The 17,635-nt window shown below is 49.8% G+C and overlaps 1 protein-coding gene across 1 annotated transcript in view; it reads left to right on the plus strand.

Annotated features, from left to right (window-relative positions):
- SPOCK1 (SPARC (osteonectin), cwcv and kazal like domains proteoglycan 1) overlaps nucleotides 1-17,635 on the plus strand; it is a 464,236-nt gene that overhangs the window by 428,105 nt on the left and 18,496 nt on the right. Inside the window, exon 7 of the mRNA XM_081135977.1 lies at nucleotides 17,341-17,454. Within this exon, the coding sequence (XP_080992103.1) occupies nucleotides 17,341-17,454 (114 nt within the window). The remainder of the gene's footprint in view (nucleotides 1-17,340; nucleotides 17,455-17,635) is intronic.

The raw sequence follows: 17,635 nt of genomic DNA on the forward strand, positions 1-17,635 counted from the left end.
GAGACTATCGGGGGAAGATGTTCCCTGACTGTGACTGTGAAATTTCCAGACACCAGCGCCTGGATCCTTGCTCTGCTCTCTAAAAGGCAGACCAATTTCTCTTTCCCAAGAATAACAGGCTAGAGTAAGAGCTCTTCTCCACAGCTGCTACAGTGCCTCTTGGCAAAAGTAGAAAAATGAGCCTCTCAGAACTGACTTTCACCCAGAGAGGCCTTTTGCATCAGTCCCAGCAATTTTGTAGGAGCTGAGCCATCCATTTGGAGAAGTCACCTCTGGACGACACTGGCCTATGTTCACCCGGCCAGGCCTTGGTGAGACCCTCACTGCAGACAGAATAAACACCATCAGGGAAATGGGTGGGTTCTGTCACAGCCATTGGGGAGGCTCACAGGGTTACAAAGGAAAACTAATAAAAGATCATGTTTCTGACCCTCTTAGGAATTTGCTCCCATCAGGATTTATTCCTTGAAAGAGAAAATTGGATTAATGAGTGTGAACTGTGCCCACAGCCCACTGTGGACAGTGAGCTCAGGCCTAGGGACAGGGAAGGTCCCTCTCAGGCAGAGCTCAAATGCCGAAGAAGGTCCCTCCTCTCCCTCTGTCTGGGATACTTGTTTTTTTGTGGACAATTAGAAAACATCAGCAGGCAAAAAAAATGAAGTCAATAACAAAGATTCTGTTACATGATATACCCATTAGGAACTTTTTATTGTATACTCCCCCTCTCTGCCTCTGTCTGTCCCCACACGTCCGCACTACCCGTTTCATGTTACAAAGCAAGGTCAGACCACGAGTGCTTCTGTATCCTATTTCTGTCCCCTTACATTATAAACCTTTGTATGTCATAATATCTTTGCCATACTTTTTAATGGCTCCTTGGTTTTCTAACATACTTGTGAACCATACTTTCATCCCTATTATTGGACATTTGCTTCTGGCTTTGTTTTTAGTGCTATAAGCATTATAGTTGTTTGTAATAGTTCAGCTGAATCTTTGCAGCCATCCGTGCTTGGTTGACCTGAGCCTCATATAAAATCCACTAAAGGGTCATAATTCTCAGTGTGTGTTCCTCATCCTGAGGCAGAATCCTAATTAGAACCAACCCCTGGGCCCCAATACCGTGTCTCTAGTTTCTGGGTTAACTGTTGTGGGGCCTCCTGGGTAAGAAGCCGGGGCCTGGAGTCAGCCTCGGTGCAAACCCTGCTACTTAATATTGTGCTGAATTTGAGTAGCTGTCATCACTCCACCAAGCCTCAGTCTCCACAGCTACAAAATAGGAATGACAATAGTGCCTGCTTCAGAGCTATTGTAAGAGTCTATATATCTACCCCTTGGAGTTGTGTGTGGGGGGCGGTGTTTGGGAGGGAGTTGAGGAGAAGGGGAATGTATTGGGTATCAGAGACCAGCGTGACTTCTGCACACCCAAGATGCTCCTTCCCCAGCTCCTCCTCATTTCCTGGCAAATGGAGAATTTTCTGGCAATGGAGACAGCTTTCCAAATGGTGGGAATGCAGAACACAGCAGGGCAGATGTGGCTGTGGCTGTGACCCAAATGTGCCTCCTGGCTCTGCCATTTTCTTTTCTTTTTATTTTTAAAATGTTTTTATTGAATTCAGAGAGAGGAAGGGAGGGGGGGAGAGAGAAACATCAATGATGAGTGAGTCATTGATCGGCTGCCTCCTACACATCCCCTACTGGGGATCAAGCCCACAGCCTGGACATGTGCCCTTACTGGGAATCGAATTGTGACCTCCTGGTTCATAGGTCGATGCTCAACCACGGAGCCACACCGGATGGGCCAGCTCTGCTGTTTTAGCTTGACCTGGACATGTGATGTAACTCCCTCCGGGTGCACAGCCTGGGAAGTGGACGTTAGTGAACCTCGCCACCTCCCTGAGAGCTGGCTTGATGATTCGGTGACACCATGCTGTGCATAGAGCACCTGTCATATAATAAGCACTTAACATCCCTAACTTCAGTTTCCACATCAGTAAAATGGAAAGAATAACAGTGACTCTGACGAGCTATCACTGGGATTAAATGAAGGCAAAGTGCTAGCACGATTCTTGGCGATAGTAGGTACTTGATATTTGGCAGCTCCTGGGACACAGTATGACTACTGGTGTTAGTACTGATGACTGGAACGCAAGCCAAGCTGTGCTGGTGCCACCTGTCTCTCATGGTCCATAGCTAGACGGTCACGCACTGAGTTGGAGGGCCCCTTGGATGCCACGCCCACAGACAAATGAGCCGCCTCTTCATTGGTCTGCCGCCGGGAAACCCTGCAGCCCAGGACTCTACCCTGGCCTGCCCAGGAGGCCGGGAGTCCACAGCGCTGGCCCGCGCGGGTGCCGGGGTGGAGAGATACCTACACGTCCATGTCAGTCCATTTCTTGCTGATGAGATACAGAAGGGGCCTGAGGCAGCAGGTCCTAGTGGAGAATGGGATAGGATGGACTAGGCTGCCGGGATGCTTAGGCTGGAACAATGCTTTTGAGCTCAAGGTAGACCTAGAATTCCCTCTCTCTAGGTCCCGGGAGGAAAACATATGCTGGGAAATTGCATGGAGTGCAAGGAGGCATGTGGAATTGAGTTGGAAATGATGAGGTTACACCATGAATTCAATCTCAAGGCACATTATGGCTGTAATTCTTTGACGTCCTTAGAGACACCTTAACACCACTTAAAATTAGACCTGTTCAAATTGTGCTTAGCGCACCCCATGTTGCACACGGTGAACTGTTATTTTCCATTCGTATCCGAGTTCAGCCATTCTTACAAACCAATAATTCTGTGTTCCTTTCAGAATGACTGTATTGCGCTAAAGTTCCCTGGGAAGGCACCTTTGTTTTCTTCAATGCTCTGAAGTGTGAAGTCTACATAATTTGCTAAATGTGTCGTGTTTACATATGCATAAGCCAGTTACCTCCAAATCACCACCTCCTGCCTGCACTACTGGCTGAACGCTTAAAGAAAATGAAGCTTAATTTTCTGTAAGCAGCATTTCCAAATAAGCTCACAGAGACAGAGATAAACTAAATTACTTATTGGTAACTATCCAGACAGCAACAAGGAGCCAGTGCTGAGACGAGTCAGGTGTGCAGAATCATTTCAGCATCACAAGATGCACAGAAACATGAAAAGGGGATCTTAGGTGATGGCTGGCTAAGGTCTGATGGCAGCAGGGAGGTCAGAGCCCATGTGTGGGCCCTGGGCCCATTTCAGCCTAGGGGATCCTGGACTCAGAGCTGCCAGGCCTTCTGGTAATTGCTTTCCTTGGGAGGGGGCTCAGCATGATGCTGGTGTGGAAGACTGAGGCCATCCTTCCCATAGTCACATCGGCCTGGGTGGAGTGAGGAACAGGGACTTGAATCGTTTGGTCCTGGGTTTAAATGCCACATTTGGCAGTTACGTGGTATTTAAATTGGAGGCCAGAGTGGGTAAGGTCCCTGACCTGCCTAGGTATTCTCAAAATGCAGTGCAGATAATGGCATCAGCCTCCCAGGCTCCCTGGGGCCTCGCTAAGATGCCGTGGGTCCCTATATAATTGGCTTCACAGAGTTGGGCACCCCTTCCCCACCAAGGCCAGCCTACATTTGGCTGGAACTGATTTGTCTCCGTGCTGGTGGTAACTCACCCCTCGTCCTCAAAGACACACTGGCCACTTTCTTACTTGACCTGTTGGTCATGTTCATCTTGGTACTTCTGTTGTTTTTTCACTTAGCTCAAACTCTCCACAGTATTTTCTTTGTGTTTCTGCAGACACACATCAGTGCCTCCTTTGAGCTAGACACTGCGGGGACTGGGGGTAGGTGCAGGTGTGACCACCGCAGGATCCTGTTGCAGTGGCCCTCGGTCCAGAGGAGCAGCAGGCTGTGTGTGGCTGAGCACAGAAAAGCGGGGCTGCAAACAGAGGGTCCCAGGACACCCCCCGGAGGGGCAGTCTAATCCGCTTGGGTAGGTGGTAAGAGGATCCCACAGATGAGCACGTCTGAACCCAGCCTTGGTTCTCTGGAAAAGAGCATCTGGGAGAGCAAACGGCTCAGGTCTTCAGCATTAAAATTCCACCCGCTCTGTGGAGGGAAACGGTCTCCTTTTACAAATAAGGAGAGAGGAGTTTGAGCAGCAGGCTGGGGCTGTGTCTCAATCATCTCTGCACCCCCCAGAGGGTCTGACTCAGGGAGTGCTGGAATTGGATTTGGACCTGCCCAAGGTCACAGGGCAGAATGGAGACAGCACACAGACTGTGCTGATTAAAAAAATCCCACGTTTAAGGATTACTTTTCCCCTTTGGGTTAGAAAGCAAAATGTTAGCCTGTGGCATTAACTGATGGATTGGTGCAAACTGTCTTGAGTCACACGGCTAACGGGTCTCTTGAGGTCTTATCACGGGAGCCTCTCCAGCCTCCGCTCTCGCCCTGCTCGGCATTTGTTCCTTCATGTGTTCACTTGCTGATTCATTCAACAAACGTCAGCTGGCCTCCTGTGTTGTTTTGGGCCTTGAGTCCAGTGCTGAGGGGACAGCTGAGTGAGTGAGACACAGGGTCCCTACACCCAGGGAGCGCATGGTTTAGTGGGGAGACAGGTAAAGTCACTCAAATTTTCAAAGAGTTACGTTCACTTTACAACCAGAAAGCACTAAAAGGAATACAGATGGCCTTCCTCCCATTCTTGTCCACCCTCTGCTCAGCTCCCGCCTCTCGAGGAACAGGAGCCATTGTCAGTTTTCTGTGCGTCCTTGAACAGGTTCTTGATGCACTTGGAAGTAAATACAAATGGAGACTCTTGCCCCCCACTCCCCTGTCAACACAGAGAGTAGTGTGTGATGCCTGCTGCTCTGTGCTTTGCCTTTTTTACTTATTGTATCTTGGAGATCCTCGCCTATTGTACAAATAGCTGTGGAGTTTTCCATTGTACTATCGCTGATTTAACCACGGACATCTGAATTATCAACAGCCGTTTGCTATTTGAAATACATAATAGATAGACTTAAATATGTTATTTCAAGTGTGTATGTGTGTGTATTTGTAGGTTATAATCACAAAGTATAATTTTGGAGTCAAAATATTGAATAGTCTTCCCGAATCACTTTGCCATTGTTAGATCTCTTGCGATATAGACGAAGTTAGGTTTTCCTCTCTGGTGTCTGAAAGTAAAGTCTTATTCTTGTAAGAGGTGAATTTTAACCCGTTTAGATTTATTGATGTAAAAAATTATGTTTGGTCCTATCAGCTCTATTATTTTTCTTATTTTATGTTTTTCCCCAGTGTGTTCTATTTTTTTGTGTAGGGGCAGGCCTGTGTGTGCATGTGCGTGTGTGTGTTCACATTCAGGGATGTTATCACTTTAAACATTGCTAACATTAATCTTTGCTCTTTTCCTTTCCCCTTTTTCTATTTCCCCTCCCTTCTCTCATTTCATAATGGCTTATATAACTACCATCTTAGGGTTTGCCTTTGCTCTACAAAATATATTAATTCTTCTGTTACTTGACTTGTCACCTTTTGATGCTTTTATCTCGCCCTTGGACAGTTGGCAAACTTCCCCTAATTGCATCTTCTTCCCTTCCCTCCCTTTTTTTTTGGGGGGGGGGAGTTGTATCATGTCTTCCATGTCAGAGCATGTGGTATTTGCACTCTTATCTGTCACCTTAATCACAGCCTTTGTTCCTTCAGAAATGAATGCGTTTCCCCGTTGGCTACTGCAAGTCCCAGCGGCTCCCCTGAGGGCCCGTGGGAAGCATCCCCGCTCCCAGTGTGTTCAGGCTCGTTACCCGCATCGCTTATTCTAAGAAGGAAACTCGGGCGGGTCCAGAGGCCTGGGCTCCACTTTCCTTCTTGACTGTCTTATAGACGTTGCTCTGCTGGGTTCTGGCTCTGAGTATCGCTGCATTGAAATCCAAGGGCACCCTGACTTCTTCTCTCTAGTAAGTTACGTGGACAGCTTCTCTGTCCATATTGATTTGCTTTTAAATTCCAGTAACTTCATCGGGGTAGATCTTCATGCGGGCCGTTCCTGGCTGACGCTGTGCCTCTCGGGGTGTCCGCTCACCTCCTCTGTGTCAGGAATGGTTCAAGGAATTGCTTTAAGTACACGTCCTGTGCAGTTTCCTTTGCTCCTTCTGAGGCCTCAATTATGCACATGGAGCGTCCCCCCGCCACTTCTCCGCGGCTGTCGCTCCCTCTCTAGCCCTTCGCCATCCCTCCTTTATTTCCGAGTCACGCTGTCCACCCTTCTCATTTGTGGCGCCCTCTGTCTTACTGAGTTTTCCACAAGGTCTGTTCTTGCTTGTAGTTTTTCTAATTTGGCTTCCTTTTAATGATGACTTTGTTTTGGTTTGTTGTTTTTTTTTTTTACTTCTTTCCTGGGATCTGAATGCTCACAAGCCATCTCTTCTAATGTCCTTCATCCCCTCTCTGTGTTCTTACATATTCCTGTTGTCTTTCTGCGAACGTGGTGGTTTCATTTTCATTCATGCTGTTATACTTGGCCCACATTTCCCCCTTTTCTGCTGAGTGTTCCATGGTAAAAACAAACAAACCCAAAACCACTATTATTGGAGGAAGTTAGACTTTACTGGCCTATCTATTCAAAAGCGAGTCCCATGGATGAAAGGGGAGGAACCATCCATCTTTGTAGACTTCACAGGCCAAAATCACCTGCTCTGGGCTTCCTGCTAAAATGTCCTCCGTGTCGTCCAACTTTTCTGTTTCCATGAAACAGATCAGGCCTAGGAGGGCAGATCTTTAGAGCAGATCTTAGTGTGGGCCATGCTAGGTTGATTTTCCCTGGCTAACGCTGTGCCCTCTTCAATATGTCGATTCAACTCTCAAATGTGGCAGTGTTTCTAGAAATAAAAATAATAGCTACTATTTCATCAGGCCCAAGACGGCTTCTGGTGTCAGCCTTGCTCAGCCCTGTCTCCAGTTCTCTTGCTACAGTGAGTGCTTTGGAGGGAGCCTCTTGCCATAGGAAACACAGTTCTGTAGGCATTTTTTGAGACCTCTGCCCAGGCCGTGTCGCTCTTCTGCTTTCTTGCTGGTTTTCCTTCCTGTGCAGCGTCTGCTGGGTCTGCGCCCTGTCCTTCCCTCCAGAGCCCTTCGTTCTTGCTGACAGGACATGTTGCTCTATCACTTCAGGAGGAGTCCTGCGCCGATCAGAAACATTTTATTTTTTTTTTTATGTATTTGAACAACACATCAGAAGCCACCTACCTGGACATTTATTCCATCTGGGTGGCTTCTGACGTATTGTTCAAACACATGTCTCTTCTAAAGGTCTCACTGAAGATGGAATTTATCGTTTTTTTCTGTTTACATCGTTGATTATATATGATATGTAGATGGGGAAGATGGAAATTGCTGGTTATGCCATGCTGCCTTGTTAGATACTAGATCTCTGAACAGGCAATTCTGATAAAATTTAGCAGTGTTTCTAGAAATAGAAAGAACAGCAGCTACCATTTCATCTTCGCGCCAGTCACAAGGTTCTCTCCGAGTCCAGAGAACACCCCTTAAAGCTTGATGCCATCTTCTTTTCATGCCAAATTGCTGTACCCATTCATGTCCTACGGCTTCCAGGGTAGACACAGATTCAGAGTGAGTTGCGTGACCTGAAATGTGAGGAGAGTGAGTGCAACACTGCACCTGGCAGGATTTGGAATAGCTTAGATACCCTTTACGCTTTCAGAAGGCAGTTCTTCCTTAGATCCTGCTTTACTTATCTTCTTCCATCAGTTTGCCCTGCCTCCTCCTGGGAGCCTTCCCTGACTCTCATCAGCCACGTGAGCTCAAACTTTAACAAAAGCATGAAAGTGAAGATGCCGGGCTAGGTCTGCTCCAGGCGTCTCCGGGACCATTCTGTTCTGGCCTTAGTTTCAGCTGGAGTTTTCAATTCTAGCTACAACCTTTGCTTTCTTATGCTAGACTCCAGCCCCCCTGGAGGTCCTGCTGGACCTTTGTCACAAGAAACGTGCAGTGCAGTTATCCTTCCAATCAGTCCCTATAGCAGTGTCACCATCCACTCCAGACCAGAAGCGGGAGGGCTGGTGGGAGGAACTGAGAGAAGCTCAGGGTTCTCTGTATTTGGCCTAAACCTACTCCTGGTTCCCACCTAATCTGTGACTGAAAGTGGCCGATGTCCTCCCCTCCCCCCCAGCTGAAGAGGAAGCATCAGGCTCCGTGCGCGCCACGCCATGCGGGTCAGACCTCAGCTCCCAAGCCTGGCGTTCATGGTCCTCCACCAACCCTTTGTGGCCTGAGGCCCCATTAAGTAAACTATATAAGTTCATTTCATGTTTAAGGGTAAAGACATACATGCATGTACTAGTGCTTTAGGTATTGAAAAGCATAGAAACTAAATTACGTTTAATAATGCTCAGACTTGGATGCGGAGTTTGAGTAGATTAAACTGGACACAAACTGCCAAGTAGGAATGGAGATTCATCTTGTATGTGCCCTGAAAATATGTTTTTTGTCATTAAAACGTCTTGCAGATATAGGCTTTTGTGTCAGTCCTGGACAGTCAGTGCTTCATGGTCAGATGGTCCTTGGAGCATCTATATACATGAAAGATATTCCAGTATATTAAACATTATATAAACAAATACACAAAAAATTTGTATACACACATTTATATGTCTTTTGTTTTTATATATAGGTTTATGATTTAGAAGTGGAAATAATCATGTCCAAACTGGGGTTTAACTCAAGCAGAGCTGATCTTAAGTATAAATCAGCTTTAAAAACCAGTCAGCCACTTTATTCAAATTGACTTCCTCAGCATTTCAAGACCGGCCTAGAATGTTTTTTCCTTTTCTAAGACCTCCCTTCATGTGAGCCTCAGCTCCAGTCCTGCCTCCTCCTGGAAGCCTTCCTTGACTGCCATCAGTCACTTGAGCCCATGCATTAAGGAAAGGCAAACTGACTTGCAGACACTCAGTCTGCCTCTCTGCTGGAGGATGACCCCAGGCAGGGATCAGCTGCCACCAGCCCAGCCCAGCCCAGCCCCTCTTCCAGGACTCTGCCCACCCTGGTGCTCTCAGTAGTACTGTCGAGGCTCCATCCCACACCTTGTCCTCAAGCACCTGCCAATGCTGATTGTAGGTGAGAACAGCAGTTGCTGTGCCTCCAGCTTAGTCTTTATAAGCTGAGGGCCTAATGAGTCTGGTTGGCCATGAACCACTTCAGTTAAACTGCAGCTTTCCCTGCTCATTTGTTCCAGGTTCCCCACCCAGGGAAAAGCTCTCCACTGCCTGGGAAACAATTAAAGCAGAGTGGGCACTTCTAACCAATATTTCACATATTCAATATTGTTTTCCCCTGGAGTGTTGGAAAAGCTGTGGGTTCTACCAGAAGCTTTAATAGCTTGTGTCATCCAGCTAACCTTCCGCTCTGGATTATTCAAGGGAAACACACCTGTTACTCACTAATGCACATTTACAGATGTTGTGCTGGTTCCAAATGCATTTCCTTTTTAAGACAAAGGGTTATCATTAGAATCAAGGGAAACATTACAGTCCCTCAAGTCAGGTTTCTAAGGAGAGTCTTAGTGGGTTTAATAGGGAAATTTATGCATTTTCGCTTATAGGTTGTACCATTAATTAGTTTAACTCGTCTTCCTCCAAGTTTAATGTCAGTATCTTAAGCTTCTTCAAAGATTGCTTTTTAAGAGGGACTTATTAGCAAGCTCCTGAATAAAGGGACCCTAATTCCTTTGCTCGTGCCTGTTTTTACTTAAAATGATGCATTCTCTAAGGTAAGAGAACATGCATATATATTGATGTTTTAGGCACCGAAAAGTGAAAACAGGAATTACATGTAGCAACACTTTAGTCTGAGCAGGCGCAGCCTGGCTCAAATCTCTGTTAGCTGCTCCTGATTAGAGACGGGGATTCACCTCGTATGTGCTTTGAAAATCCCTTCAGGAAGCCCCAATTGTGTTTCTGCCACTAAAACTGCTCATGCCTGGAGCTTACTGCCCATTAGCCTGTAGAGTAAGTGCTACCTGCCCCTGGAGGTCCTCGGAGGAGAAGATGCTGGTGGCTGAGTGTTGCTTTTTCAAAGCTTAATCTTCACAGTAAATCCTCACCACAACCCTGCGAGGTTGATACTGTCATTATCCCCATTTCACAGATGGAAAAAGAGGCTTAGAGAAGAGCAGTGACTTACGTGCAAAACAATGACTTGTACACTTGGGAGCAGGTGTTCAAACCCAGGGCCGCCCGGCCCGCAGGCCCGAGCTCCTGACTGCAGTGCCGGCCGCCTGCCTGTGTCCAGGGAGGGAGCCTGGCTCCAACCCCACACTCGAGTGCATGGGGACTGGCAGGAGGCACAGGCGAGGCGCGTGGGGTTGTGTTGTGTGTGCAGATCAGTGAACTTCACACTAGAAGAAGGGTTTAATTGTCAGTTTGCCACTTATGTTTGTCGACCTTGGAGATGTCACTGAACCTTCTCTGAAAACAACAGGAGACTCGTATCTCACTGGCCAGCTTCAGGCGGTCCTTTCTCTGGAACATGCCTGAGCTTGATCCCGGTACTTTTCCATTTAGTGGGTCACCGTGCCGCCCTGTTTCCACATACACAAATAAGATGTGAGCCCACAGCTATGAGTGCTGAGCGCTTCCGTCCATTCTACACAGTCCCTCCCCATTTGAATGCTGTCGTCACCTTCTTTCTGCAGATGAGGAAACTGGAGGTGGGAGCAGTCACCTGTCCAGTCTCAGCTGGAGTGGCATAGCTGGCACCTGAGCTCAGCTCTGTCTCCAGAGCCTAGCTGCTCTCTGCGGCCGCCCCAGGATTCTTCTAAAGCTGAATGACTCTGGTCACTGCTCCCAGAACTGTGCCAAGCAGAATCCACCCCACCTGTTTGAGTTCCAGTTCACGGCCAACGTTTCTAAGGGAATGGCAGCCTAGCTCACCTTCCCCCTGCAGAGCTCCCAGGGAGGGTGGCACCCCCTCCTTGGCGTTCCTGCACACGTCCCAGCTCTAGGGCACTTGCTGTGTGCTAAATACTCCTGGCATGAGGGTGCCTACTGGGAGGAGCCCACAGGTGCCCGGCTGCCAGCAGCATGTGACGGCAGAAGGGAGATGCTACACCCTGGGTGAGGTGGTTCAGGAAGGCATCCTTGTGTGGGCTCCAGTCCAGGCTCTGCCCAGCATCTAATCTCGGCCTGAAGAAAGCCCAGCTGGACCTTTTACAGGAGTTGCTAATGCAGACACCCCGAGTGCATTGATCCAGCACTGCTCTGATGAACTAATGATGCAGGACAGCAGCTAGGAGGGCGGGAGGAGAGGGCTAGCGCCAGGCCACACTTCCCGGACGCCTCCTGGCCTGCTGCAGAGAACTCCGGTCTGGCCCGACTCCTTAATTACTTTCGGAGGCATGACAGTTTAAATTAAATTCTGATTGTTGTCATGTTGGCCTTTGCCAAAGCCCTGAGCTAAGCATTAGTGAGGCCGGGGCAGGCGAGGGAGGGAGCGCCGTGACAGGTGGCACATTCGTCTCCTTCGGCTCTTTAGCTGAAGTATTCCGCGAGTTACAAGGATACTCCAGTAATTCGTTCCCTAGCAGAGGTTTACAGATCTTACAATGCCTGTGTGTCAGATCTGCCATTTCAAACATCCTCAACTGGGTGTTCAAATGTGGGTTCGCTTAGGATTTGTAAAACAGACACACACACCTGCTCACACTCTATTAGATGTAACACTGCAGCTTTGAATAATTTCTATACTCTGTCCCCACCTCCGCATTTTGTATCATCTCCTCCGAGTGTTTCCTTGTCTTCCCCGTCTCTGTCTAACCTCTGAGAGGGCTTTGCAGAGTGTCATTCAGCCCCCAGAGTCATCAGAGACCAGCTTGGAAGCCCAGGTACCGCCCTTGGGAGCACTCTTCAAAGAAACTGGGATTTCCTAGCCCTGCCTCTCCCCTTCTGAAATGACTGCCTCACTAGCTCTTTACTAGGCCTTGGACTTGTCTGAAGGGAGACAGAGGAGCCAGAGGAGCCAGGGGAGATGGGCGATGGGGGCCCCTGGGGTAGGCAGAGCAGGCTACGCTCGTTCCGTTAAGAAGCGATCCTCTCTCTCCATCAGTAGTTGATGCCCAGGCTGGCTGCTGTCCCCGTGAGCCAAAGCTAATGGATCAGAGCAGCCCACCCTCCCCCTCTCACACCCACCAGGGCTGCAGTGGCCCCTTAACAGCTTCTCTGCCCCGTAGTTTTGGCAACGGGGCATCCTCCTTCCTCCCATCAGCTGGGTGACTCAGGATGTCCTCGGGGCATATTTGACTTCTCTCTGCATCCAGCCTGACCTAAAGCCCCTTCAAGCTTCAGCCCCTGGGGGATGGGAAGGGAGGGGGCTCCCAGGTGGACACAGCGGTCACATTCTCCCACCAGGACTCTCTCTGGCGCCTGCGTGTGCCTTATTTAACCTTGCTTATCACATTTTATTCACATTTTGCAGACAGACAGGAGGCGTCCCCTGGGAGGGCACCACGTTACGTGGCCTCCTCTGCCTGTGCCTGCTTTCCTGGGAAGGGAGCTGCTTTGGCACACTTTGGAGTTATGAGCCGTGGGCTCCACTTTCTCTAATGCAGTCCCCACGGTCACACGCGTGGTACGTGCTCGGGGAGCCACAGGAAGGAGGCAGGCTGCAGGGGTCCTCTGGGGGGAGTGCCGCTCTCATACCGAAGCTGATGGAGGCGGGGGCCTGACTGCCCCATCCCTTGATCTGTCCTAATGCCCAATTAACTGCCTCCCCGCGTCACTGGCTGAACTTCCTTTACATGTGAGGGCCTGATGATTTGATTTTTTTTCCACTCAGGATATGCACCTAGTATTTTAATTGCCTCATTGATACTGGTCCCCACAAGCCAGTCTATGCAAGAAGATATTCTCTAGCAGCCAGGGAGGGCCCAGCAAGATAACGGCCTGGTCCAGATCCCGTCTCTGCCACTAGATGGCTCATGGGCTCAGGAGTGTGTAATCAGTGTGCTCTTTCTTTCATGGTTTCTTTCAAACATATACTTTGAACAACCACCATGTACCCACCCTGATGGTAGGTGCTGAGAATATAGGTGTGGGGAAGTCGGACCAATTCCTCCTGTCACAGCGCTTTTCCACTTGGGAGAGGAGGGCAGACGTCTACTGCAGCCTGAGTCTCCTGGACTTCTGTCCCATCTTCAAGATAAGGAAAGGAGAGAGCTTATTCTTTACATCACAAGCATCTCCTCAGGTTTAAAAACAACGATAAAGTTCTAATATATTGTGTATGCAGAAGAGGGACATGCATTTATGTCTTACCTTATTCCACACAGGCAGGCTGGAGCTAAGCATTATGACGCCATTCTGCAGGTGGCCAAATTGAAGTTCCCAAAAGGCAACAAGAGGGTTATTATACTCAGGTCATGCGTATGCGTCCTGAGCATTCTTCATGCCGGGATCAACCACGTGAAATGCTGGGCCCCGTGGCTGAGCCAGATGCGGGTGTGTTTTGGGTTGTGTGGTCTAGAGGGGCAGACGGGCGGATATGGGGTGAGGAGTCAATTACTGGTGTGGCGCAGGCCATCCAAGCAGCAAGGCGTTGGAAGCATATAAAGAGGAAAACTCATCCTGGCTGGTAGCGCGGCTGGTTGGAGCACTGTCCCATACGCCAAAAGGTTGAGGGTTTGATTCCCAGGCGGGGTGCATATGGGAGGCAACCAATCAATGTTTCTCTCTCACATCCATGTCTCTCTCTCTCCCTCTTCCCTTCTTTCTAAAAATCAATTTTAAAAGCATATCCTTGGGTGAGGATTGAAAAAAACAAAACAGGAAACTCACCTAGTTAGAGGGTTAGGGAAGTCCTCCAGGAGGAGCGCAGGACAGAGTGCGAGCCTATAGGAGGCTGTGGTTTCAGTTTTCTCCCCACAAAGATCACTTTTCTCCGGGATGGCACTGAGTGTGGGATGTACCCTGGGGGTCCCTTTCTGAAAGCCCTGCTCCTCAGTCCATACCCCAGCGGGGGCTGTAATAGGTACCTTAAAAGGCAAGCATTTTCCTCCCACTGCCAGTGTGTCTGTTGTGGCTAGGACCCTGAGTCTGAACAACTTGCTCTCTGCAGGCCGTCTGTCCTCTTCATTGTTGTCTTTGGCTGTGTCTGGATCTAGGTGACTGTGCCTGATGTTCTCATCAGGACCTTTGGGTGGAGGTCACCAGGAGTGCACAGCCCCGTAACCGACTGCGCCCGTCTCCACTTGTCTCCAGTTTGGCTTTCTGGTCTCTCCCCACCTGAGCAGTGGCTTCCTGTGTGGACTTCTCCCTGGGTGACAGGCTCGCTCTTTCAGGAGGGCAGTGCCCGCTCCCCCCGCCATCCCCGGCCTGTGGGCAGCTGTGGGCAACTCAGCAGTCTCCTACGCTGTAGGGACCTGCATGCCAGTGGCCTCAGTTAAACATGATGGACTGATTCATCCTGCAGGGAGATGGGGAACTCGTTTCCTTTGCCAGTTGACTTGGCAATTTTCTCTGCCTGGAGAATGTTGAGAATAGATGGTGTGCATGGCAATCGAGAAGCAATGGATGCTATTAATTTTTCATTTTCAAATTGAGACTGGCTATAGAGTCCACATCCCGTTCCCTCAGGAAAAGGCCACATCCTCTCTGCTTGGAGCTGTGCAGCATCTGAAGAGACAGAAAAGGGGGCGCTCTACCCCCAGGAGGTTTTGAGTCTCGTCAGTACACTTATTAGTGTTGGCCTGCTCCTGAAGCAGGTTCTGGGACCCAGGCAAGGCCTTGAGTCCCAGCCCTCAAGAAGCCGCCTTTCCCTCCTATGTGTGCGTGTGGCTGGGTATGAAATGCTGGTTCCTGGCTGGAGCAGGCTTGTGGTCTCCCAGCCCATCTGTAAAGACTGAGGGAAGGAGTGGAGGCAGGACCCAGGATGTCAGGACATGGTGTGAGCCCCCGAAAGCTGGACATCCCCCAGGGATGGCCAACGATGTTCAGCACTATCCTGAGCAACATCCTGCCACGGTGCAAACCTCCATTTGTGCTCCCCACATGGAGTCTCGAGCAATGCGGGACTATGGAGCACTTGCAGCGGGGTGGGGGCAGCTGAGGAACTAAATTTTATTTGTATTTAACTTCCATTAATTTAAATGTAAATAGCCACATATGGCTAATGGCAGCTGTAGTGGGCAGCACAGGTGCATTTCCAGCTAAGTCCTGTGTGGCCAAAGCCAGTCCTGCTTAGGTGTGTTTGTCCTACTGGTTTTCTGAAGGCTGTGATGGTTACTCTAGGCTTACCTGTAAAGCTCAATTTAAAACCAAAAGTAATGATTATAGTGTTAATGAAGCTCACAGCTGGCGGGTGCTGAGTAACCTCTACATCCAAGTGCTTTGCTAAGCGCTTGCATGCCTTTTCTAATGTTTGCCATATGCGATGTCCGGAGTTTACAGGTGAGGAGACTGAGTCTCTGAGAGGTTCACGACTTGTTGCGTCCCCAGTCAGTCCAGGCAGTGTGGGCCTGGAGCTGTCGCCCTGCTGCCTGTCGGTCGGCTTTCAGGGCCTATCCTGGCTGGTGTTTTCAGGTACAGTCAGGTACAGCCGTGTTGAAAGCAAGGCTGTGTCACATATATATATATGTATAATAATTTTTTGAAATTGAATTTATTGGGATGACATGGGTTTGCAAAACCATACAGGTTTCAATTGTACAACTCAGCAAACATCTGCTCACTGCACCGTGCAACCATCACCCCAAAGTCTCTTTCTGTCCCCAGGCCCCCCCTTTGCCCACCTCCACCTACCTCCCACCCCCCTTTCCCTCTGGCAGTCACCACACTGCTGTCTGTGTCTATGTCTTATGTATATATGTGGGGGTTTTGCTTAATCCCTTCACCTTCTTTCATCCAGTCTCCCACCCCCTCCCCTCTGACAGCTGTCAGTCTGTCCCATGTACCCATAAGGCCATGTCTTGAGGTCACTAACCACCTGGGTCTAAACAGTGGCTACACAGCCACTCCATGCTTTGTAGAGTTTGGATCTGGATCCTGGCTGGAGTGAAAGCAGCTGTTAGAAGACAGGGCTGAGCTTGCAGAGCCCCGGCCTGGGTCTCCTCACCTGCCCTCAAATGGAGGGTGGGGGAGACCTTTCCTGCCCGAGGTCTGTGAAGTTTGGCTCTGTTCTCCACCGAGCCCCAGGGCTAAGGAAAGATGGGCTTCCCTGGAAGCAGACTCAGATTGTAAGAATGAGAGGATTCATCCTGCCCTTTGCGGGGCAACTGGGGGCTAATACCTCAATCTGGTGAGAGCCTGCACTCACCAAAGGCGAGGCTGGAGCTTGGCCAATCTGCTCACTGAGCACTGCCCCCATGCCTTGCAGCGGAGAGCCTGGGGTGTCAGCTGGGGTCTCTGCACGGGTTGAGTCCAGCTTCAGTCTGTGTCTTGTCCATACCAGGAGACACTCGGGACCGGGCTGTGTTGTAACTGTTTGCTGGGCTTCTTCACAGCCTGTCTCCTGTAGTTTAGAATCTGGGGAAAATGACAATTGTAGGGTTCATTTCTTTGTCCCTTCTTACTTGTTGGGATTTTGGCCCCTTGGGTCTCTAATTTCCGTCCCTCCTGGTGCTAAAGGTCACTAAGTCCGTTGCTGCATCTTGGTAGCCCCTCGCTGCCTGGCCCCCTTGTCAGGACTCTCAGTGCCCAGAATTAGGGTAAAATCAGGGAGCCAGGGACCATCAGCTCGCTTCTCGGTACTGTGGTCCCTCCTTTGGGATTTCCTCCCTCAAGTTTTATCTCAGCACCTCACGAGACCTTCAGATAGCCTGCACCCCCCCCCCCACCCAGATTGTGTTCTTGTTCTCAGAAGGCATAGTCCTTGACCCCCATTGCTCTGTCCTTCCTGAAAGATGAGCTGAAAAGGTACAGACTGGTTGCAGACAGAAAGGACTCTCCCATGGAGACGGCACCCATGTGTCTATGGGGGAAAGTGAAGTGGGTCTGTCAGAGGGCTGGCCAAACAACCCATCCCCCCAAACCCGAACCTTGGGCTGAAACAAAATCGAGCCTGCGATTCCCGGGACCTGGCGTCCCAGGAAGGCCCTCCCTAAGCGCATTAGCTATTCCTGAGTGTTAACCTCTGGGCATGAGTTGAGTGGCAAATGTGATCATCTCTGGCAGAGTGCAAGAGCGCATGTCATTGGGCTAGCGAGAGGCGCCGGTTACAGTCTTTGAGCCGGTGAGCCCCTGCTGACTTGCTCTGCCAGCTCGAGGCAGCCCAGGGTGGGTCCCGAGTGACGCGGCCCGCCGGGGGCCCAGGGCCGGGCTGAGGCAGCCCAGGGACTCACGGCCTCCCCTCTGCTTCCCTGCAGCCTGCGCGGACAAGGAGCTGAGGAACCTCGCCTCCCGGCTGAAGGACTGGTTCGGGGCCCTTCACGAGGACGCCAGCAGGGTCATCAAGCCCACCAGCCCCGCCGCCCCTGGCAGTAAGACCGCGCGGCTCCAGCCCATTGATTTCATTTAAAACGCAGCATTGTCTCAGTTATCAAACATTGCTGAATTACCAGTAGCCTTTTGGGGTGAACAAAGATACTCGACATTAAATATACACTCTGACTTCAAATATGTCCCAGTTTCAGAAATAGTAAAATAGAGAGGAGGGAAGAT

The sequence above is a fragment of the Miniopterus schreibersii genome, assembly GCF_964146895.1.
Source record: "Miniopterus schreibersii genome assembly, chromosome: 4".
NCBI classification, from domain to species: domain Eukaryota; kingdom Metazoa; phylum Chordata; class Mammalia; order Chiroptera; family Miniopteridae; genus Miniopterus; species Miniopterus schreibersii.